The following is an 8,731-nucleotide window of genomic DNA, read 5'->3' as shown; positions in this document are numbered from 1 at the left end:
TGTCATCCCTAGATTTCCCCCTCTTATTAATTTTTCTATTACATATATATATATATCTTTATATATTCATATTTTTTTATATATAATTTTTAATCATTTTTATAAATAAAAATGCCCCTTAAAATTACAAAATGAAAACTATAGAACAAGTTGAAAACACCATAATAAACCCACAAACATAAAATCATTAACAATTTGTTTGGAACCATGAAATTGAATTCAATTCCACATATGACTTGAATTCAATTGATAACTACTACAATTTTTATATTTGAAATAAAATATCAAACTACATAATTGAATTGAATTCAATTGTATTGTTTGAAATACATGTGAAATTGAATTAAAATGAACTATTTTGTTTTTAATTTAGAATTGGATGGCACACATTTTTAATCAATAATTTGACATTGCAACAAATATTATAAGGAACTACCTTTTCATTATAAAATGAAAGATTAAGAAAAGAAATGTATTAGTTGTTGGGAGATTATATTTTTTTTCTATCTTGTATTTCTATTTGTTAAAAGGCGAAGATTATAAGATGATCAAGTGCCAACATTAATAATAATAAAAAACCTTATATTTAAGTTCATATTGTAGAATTAATAAAGAAAAAAAAGTATTTTACTAGTTCTTTATTATTAGTCAACGCCTCTGGCTGAAAAATCTTGTAAATAGGAGCAGCAAGAAGCCATAAATCATCTAAATAAAGAAAAGTGTAGATATATAATGTTGCACCCTTTTTTCCCCCCTACAAATTTAGCAAAGACATCCATAAATGGCAACTCAGAAAAATAATAAAAAATCAAGAAAATCCTTCAAAAGAAATCAACAATTAACCCTATCTGGTAGGAGAAATGACAATCAAATTTGAAGTAGGAATTGAAAGACATATAAACACATAACTTATATAATTACAAGTTACTGTCCCTAGTCCTATCCACCCCAAAACACACATAATTACATTAACTTGATCTATAATTCACTCCTAATTCATTTGATGATAAAAATTTAAAAATAAATAAATTAAATAGTTACTTACGTAGAGAAAGAAACTTAAAAGAGCTTCTTTGATCTATAACAATAGTGTCGATAAAACTTATCAATGGCCTTGTAAAAGAACAAATAAACATCATAGATTTTTTTCATTTGTTTCCATATGCTATCCTCAATCCCTCCATTTTTCTTTCCTTTTCTTCTTTAAAGGTTCAAACTGAAGGTTTACTGCTACCATCATTGTTGTTGATGGGTTCTTACATTTAGTTAGAGCAAGTTTACTTCTTTGTTTAATAATGGATGAATTCAAATGCAAAAGAGAGTTTTGAAAGGTTGGTAGGAGGAAAGATATGGATGGTTTGTTTGAAAATATTGAAGATTGATGAAGAAATATGGTATGTGTATAGGCTTGCTTAAAGGAAAGAGACCATAAAGAGAAGTTATGGGGCTTTTAAAGAAAATAAAAAAGGGTATTTTTAGAATAATATTTTTTAATTTAAAATTATGGTAACAAATCAAAGGGTCTCACTCTGACTTGATTTTGTTAAATTATTTTTATTAATTTGAATTATATATGAAACTCAAATCAATATGCAGATTCTAAATACAAGAATTTAATTATTGAAATTAAATTCAATTCAAAGGGTTTTCAAAAGCCCATAAGAAAGTATAGAAACAATTTTTTTTTTGAAAAAACCAGAAAAATAAAACTAGTAAAACCTAAACAAATTATAAAAAAAATGTCTATAAAGCCTTGTAAATATAAAAACTGTCTATGATAATGAGTAAGTTTTATAGGACATGAGTTTTTCAAGCTTTTCAATAGGTTTTTTTTTTTTTTTATGGTTATTTGAATTTTTTTGACATGTTATGTTTTATATTTTTATAGATTTTTTCCATGTTTTTAATTTATTTTAAAATTTTATTTTTAGAGTTTTTAATTTTATTATATTTTTTAAAATTATTTTTTTTGTAGTGGTTTAATGCATAGTTATCAAACCTAGCTCAACATTGACCAAACAACCTAAAATCTGATCCAATCTGGGTTTTATTTTAGTTTTTTATATTAATTTAATAAATCTACCTATAACTTGATTAATTCGATTAAACTTGATTCAAACCCAATTGGATCAACACCAAGGATTTTTTAAAAGAAACTAAAATGCTATTTTGGATAATTATGATTAATCCTATCACCTATTAACTCAAGTCTTAAACCCGATGACTTAGTGACTCAGATCTTAAACCAAGTTATAGCTCGAGTTAGCTCTAATAACTATGATTTAATGATTGTTTTTAATCAAAAAGTGATAAAAAAAAATATTTGTGAGAAAACATAAATATACATACAGAAGTATTAAAGGTGAAAATTATTAAAATAATATATTTATTAAAATGTCATTTTAAAGGATGCATATATTATTGTTGATGGATATATTATCTTATTATCATCATTGTTATATTATTGATGGGCATGAGCTTAACAACCTAGGCCTAGTGTACTAGACATGAGTCTAGCTAGGTCTCAGACCAAGAATGGGCTTGGAGGATTCCACCACCCTTGTGAATAAAATCACAAGGCAGGGACTGGTAACCCATTCTCCAAGTCTTCCATGTCTAGATATAAATACCTTTATTAGGTTAGGAGAAACCTTGGCATAATGTACGACTCAAAGTTGGTGACAAATCCTCTTAAGTGCTTAGTTTGCTCATTGCCCTGACAATTAGGCTTAAGATGCACTTCCTATGGAACAACCATTGGCTCTACCACTAACATCATCAAGTGCATGTAGAAAACTCTAACTCCTATAAAAGACAAGCTATAATAACGTGCAAGAGAGTAGACAAAAGAGAATTGAAGCATGCAGTTATATAAGTCTCTAAAATTAAAAGGTACAATATTTACTAATTTAAATTGCATCAATAACATGTGGTTACATTTAATTTTCTTAAATATTAAATTTAAATTACATCCTTAAATAATTTCAATTGAGACAATACAATAATATATTATCAAATAATTTTCTAATCTAAAGTACAATAAAACATATTTAATAATCAAATGGTCTTTCAACAATGAATAGTAAAATGCCACCATCGTTTTCACTTTCACTTTGATCCTCAAAATATTTGAGATTTTTTTAAATTTAAAGTTTAGTTTTTTTTTAAATTTTATTTTTTAATATTAGGTTATTTTTTAAAAAAATTATAATATTTAATATGTAAAGACTATTTTAATCTAATTATAATAATAATCTTGCAACTATTTTAAATTATTTTATTGATTTTCTTACGCGTTTTAATGAGAGTATAAAATAGAAATTATGATATGGAAACTGTAAATCTTGACGCTAATATGTTTCCCAATTTCACGGGACAAATAATGAATGCGAGAATGAGGTCATTTGCATGGTAACCAGTCATCACCAATGACGTCTTCTTCGAATCCGACGTCAACGTTATCTGCTATCGTATCTGCGGGGAACAAGCCATCTCCCTCCATCACAATTCTAGGAGTCAAAGTCCATATACGCTCACTAACAACTTCACCTTTCTGTCGTTCAACATCCCAAACGGCAGTTCAATCACAATTTGAACGGAATAATCCTCGGCAATGTGAACCCATGCCTCCTCTGGTGTCTTTAGAACTTTCCATATATATATATATATATATATTGAAGGGAAGCATACGACTCCCAAAGAATAGGGACGTGAGGATGAATTGAGTGAGAACATCTGTCTAGGTTCATACCTCTAAAATAGTTGTATCCCTCTCATGTAACTTTTCATCATCTTCTTTTTTCTCTTCTTGTTTAAAAATGAAAACATATTACTCTCCTACCTATTTAAAACAAAGATACGTCACTCTTTGCAATTGGATCGATCTAATCATCAATAAATTTTACTTCCTTTCTCAATTTTTTAAATTCAATCTTTGAAGTTATCATTTAAAATAATTATCTTGTTTTTTAAAAAACAAAGAACTTATTTATTAAGTTTCATTCTATAACAATGAACCAAAAAAACTCTAATCATATCTCTGGCTGAATGGGTTCAGTGGCGGAGCCACAATGAGAATTAAAGAGCAATTGCCTTCTTAATTTATTTTTTAATATTTTTTATAATAAAAATTTAATATAATAATTTAACAAGTTTTTCTTTTTTTTTGAATTATTGTTCATACCTCCTTTTTCTTCTATATTTTTTTTTAAATTCTAAACTATTAATTAATTACGTAACCTTTTATACTTTATGCTTAATATTTTGGTAAGTTTCCTTCATTTTTTCTATTTATTTCATTGTTTAATTTAAGTTTTATTCCTTAATAATATGATAATTTATGGATTTACTAAATTAATATGTTTATGTATAATATTATATGTATATGAATATGAATTGAAATGAGTTTTGATGAATTAATATGTATTTTGTTATGAATTTCATATGAAAAATGATGGTAATCAATGTACTAATAATTAAAAATAAAGTACAAAGTAACTAAAAAAATTAGAAATCTAATAAAAAAATTAAAAAATATATTAATATTTATATTTAACCCACTTGTGTAAAACAACAAATTAATAAAAAATTGTTGTCAATAATTTTACTAGTCCCTAGAAGATTTAGAAATAGATAAATGAAAGTTTCATTATATATAATATATATATTTATACTAAGAAGGGTAAGTTAATGAGCACCACTAAAGGAAAGAATCGAACAAAGAAGAAAAGAATCATAATATTTCAACAATCCCCTTCAAGTTAGTGTATGGATATCACACATGCCCAACTTGTCCAGAAGCTTTAAGAACACTTGCTTTGAAATTGTTTTGGTTAAGATATAGGTCAATTGATCATCGGTATGAATTTTTGGTAACTCCATGATTTTTCCATCCAACTTTTTTTTGATGAAGAATTTATCTACTTTCACATACTTAGTACAATCATGTTGAACTAATTTATGGGCAATATCTCATGTTTCTTTATTGTTATAATATAATCAAATGGGTTGCTTAAAAAGGATAAGCAAAAGTGTTTAAGAGAAGTCTTGATTACCACTTTGTGAGTCATTATCATCATTAGTATCTCTGTATAGATCCACATTCATACCTATATCCACCGTACTCTCGTCTTGGTTATAAGGTAAAACATTTATAGAAATATGGACTTCATAGTTTAGAGTCTGAAGTTTATCCTGATACTCCCCCTGAAGTTAAGACATAGAAAAATACATTGAGTCTTCTTGAAAAACCACATCTAGTGTGGCAAACATTTTTTGAGTTGGGGGATGAAAATAACAGTACCTCTTTTGATGAGCATACCTAATAAAAACACACCTCAATACCCGAGGTTGCAACTTGTTACGTTCGTGCTCATATAAATGAACGAATACCACACATCCAAATACATAAGGGGGTAAGTGTTCGTGCTTATGTAAATAAACAAATACCACACATCCAAATATATAAGGGGGTAAGTGTTCGTGCTTATGTAAATAAACAAATGTACACAAAGGTGTAAGTTTGGGGTTGCTGGAGATACAACACCTTCTACGAGACTTCAGCTGGTGTCTTAAAAGCAATAATGCTAGAGTGAACCTAATTGAAAGTAATAGTGTTAGAGGGTTCCCATTCCTTTTCACCTCTCTTTATTATAGATGAAACAATTTCTTATAAAATCTATTAACATGTCCTAGCATGCCACAAATGAAATAGAAAGTTGGTGATCATTCATTTTTGAATCAAATAATAAACTAAGACCCTTCACCCTTGCATATTTTCTTTCATCTCTTTAAAGGTTGACAAATATCAATAGAAACTTGAATTCGTATGAAAATCCTTTTGATAACATTATCATTATTCAAATCACAATATATAAATGCACTAATGAAGCTATTTTGTTGTTTACAAATCCCCACATATATATAATCTACATGCAGGTCATATATGTATTTGAACCCAGAACTTAACATGATTGATTTCAATTTGGCCAGGGACCTTACCTTCCTTCAATTGATGCAATAACAAAAGTTGGTTATCAAAGGTCTAAGAAGCCCCTTCTAAAACTCTATTGATATCCACATGGTGGAAAAATTAAAATAAATATCAATCTGAGTTAAGTTCCTATATGTACATTCCTTTACCAAAAATACCACAAATTGACCATCTTATTTTTCATAACATTATAGTTGATCCCTTTATCTATGAGAAATAATCCAACCAAACATAAATCAAATGATTGCAAATCTAGTACCGAATCTTCAACCTCCAAAACTAGTTCCTCGTCTTCATCATCCAGGAGCGATAAATTCTTAAAGCATGACTCTATTGTCAAAGTTAGAAAAACAACTTAACACCTTTGCTATTTAAGCAAGACCATAACCTCTCTCTCTTGGAGAGACTTGAGAATACAATTTTTTTTTTGAAATCAAACTAATTTAATGTATATTTTTTTTATTGAATAAAATAAGTATAATAATATGAAATAATTTTATACAAATCATTATTCTATATATATATATAATATTGTTCAGTTAGTAGCAAGATATGATGAATTATTTATTATTGTAAAACATATTTATCTTAAATATTTTCCAAATCACACATCTAAGATGCAATCCAAAAATAAAAAAAATAAAAGGAAAAAAAAACATGGGTTTCATTTAAGCATTATGATGTTTGCTTAGCAATGTAAGTATGGTCATTTACTAAGCTTAGTGCTTGCAATTCACTGTGAGCTAGATTAAAAAACCACTTATTATATAAAAAAGTATGTAAGCATTATTTTTTTTTCATGTGATAAGATATTTGAAATGATAATAAAAAACTTGACTAGTGTAATATATCAAATTAATTGACCACCATAAACATTAATAAATATAAAGAAAATTGGTGTGACTTATTTGACCTAGCAAACAAAAGTGAACTTGTTAAAAAACAATTTACATAGTCATCATGTTAACATCTACCTGACTCTTGCTTAAATGTAAAATAACAGGCTGTCAAAGTATTCGATTGTAAGAAAAAAATTATGAAATGAAATGAAAAAATTACAATATATTATAGTGACCTAAGTTAACACATGATATTTACGACCTGAGTAATTAACACGACCACAATGAACTAACTCGGTTAAACAATCTATGTCTTTCTTTCTTCTTCCTTTATTTTCTTCTTAGTTAGGCCTTGATTAGATCTCAACTGACCTGGGGTTAAATTAAACTTCAAACTACATGGAAGGGTTATAAAAGAATTGTTGATGAAGTTTTAAAAATAAATAAATAATGAATGATGAAACTAAAAAAATATAATATATAAAAAAGAAGAAAACCAAGGTGAATTTCTTAAACAAGAATTAATTTTCCAGACCCACAACATATAAAATCCTATACTTAGATTCAACAAAAAAGCTAAATTCCCAACCAATTTAATATTAAAAGATGAAATAAAAAAATATTTCAATTTAAAAAAATTATCAAAGTAAAACAAATAGCAATAAAAAAGTAAGGATAGATTTTGAAAATAAAATACTGAGGGAAGGAATTGAATAATAAATTCTACTAAGAAAATGGTTTAAAAAATATTAATCAAATTGAAAGATTGCTTTAAATTAAATGAAGATCAAATCTAACAGGTGAAAAACATTGAAGGATAATGAAATTGTAAAAAAAAATAATTTTATAAATTATTTTAAATAAGATAAATAATAATAAAAAGAACATAGACCTAATATGAAGACAATACAATTTAAAAGGTTGCGTAAAAATTTGGTGGTTTGGACTTAAAAATAAAAAAAAAAAGAGAAAGAAAAATATTGTTAATGTCATAATAAGAGTACATACACTACATATGCTATTTATGAATAAAAAGGCCATCGAGACAATTTGAATCCTACTCTGGAAGCCAATGTTTGGCTTTGAACATCTCTTTACACTTCACCTCACTAGCATAAAGGTGTTCTACATGCCAATTAATATTTTTAAATAATAATTTATATTTATTAAAAAGCCATATTATTCTTAAGAAAACCAAGATGAAAATACAAAAAATCCTTATACCTTGTTAAATTTTATTTTAAGTATAATTTAGTCTTTCTATCATATTTTAAAAATAAAAAAGTGTTTAGATATCAATTTAAATATTTTTTAATAATAATTTAATTTTTGTATATTTAAAAAAGTTAAAAAGATAGATTTGTTATTGTTCAATCTAATAATAATTAATAGTTCTTATAAAAAAAATTGAATTACCTAGTATCAAGGAGGTTATCGATGTTTTTTTTTAAAATAAAATAATAATTATTAGTGTGCGCAAAGAATTGGCGTTGGATCTTGGCTTATTGTTAAATTAATTTAATTCGAGGAGGTAAAAAGATAAAAAAAGACTAGTGGACGGGATTCAATGCTGTCGTGGCAAGTGGACGGTCGACATTTGTTAACGGTGTTAGGCCTGCAATGTGGCGGAACGCCTTTTACTAAAAAAAGAAATAAAAAAAAAAATTCTAAACAAGACAATTAAAAAAGCTTAAAAACCTCACCAGTCACACAACCATTTCTCGCGGTTCCATATAGCAATTCTTCTATAAGAAGATAAGAAGGAAGCACAGAAATAGTCGCAACGTATTCAGAAAGAGAAGGAGAAAATCAATAACAATATCAATGGCGGAGAAGAGCTTCAAGTATGTGATCATCGGCGGTGGTGTATCTGCTGTGAGTCTTTCTTGATTGACATTCC

General features: G+C 26.9%; 1 protein-coding gene across 1 annotated transcript in view; it reads left to right on the top strand.

Moving 5' to 3' along the window:
* Nucleotides 1-8,655: 8,655 nt before the first annotated feature.
* The window catches only part of LOC105119227 (monodehydroascorbate reductase, seedling isozyme-like), a 3,760-nt gene continuing 3,684 nt past the window's right edge, over nucleotides 8,656-8,731 (top strand). Inside the window, exon 1 of the mRNA XM_011017354.1 lies at nucleotides 8,656-8,706. Within this exon, the coding sequence (XP_011015656.1) occupies nucleotides 8,656-8,706 (51 nt within the window). The remainder of the gene's footprint in view (nucleotides 8,707-8,731) is intronic.

Source organism: Populus euphratica, unplaced genomic scaffold, assembly GCF_000495115.2.
Source record: "Populus euphratica unplaced genomic scaffold, PopEup_1.0 scaffold2671.1, whole genome shotgun sequence".
NCBI classification, from domain to species: Eukaryota; Viridiplantae; Streptophyta; class Magnoliopsida; order Malpighiales; family Salicaceae; genus Populus; species Populus euphratica.
This window is presented reverse-complemented; position numbering and strand designations above follow the sequence as displayed.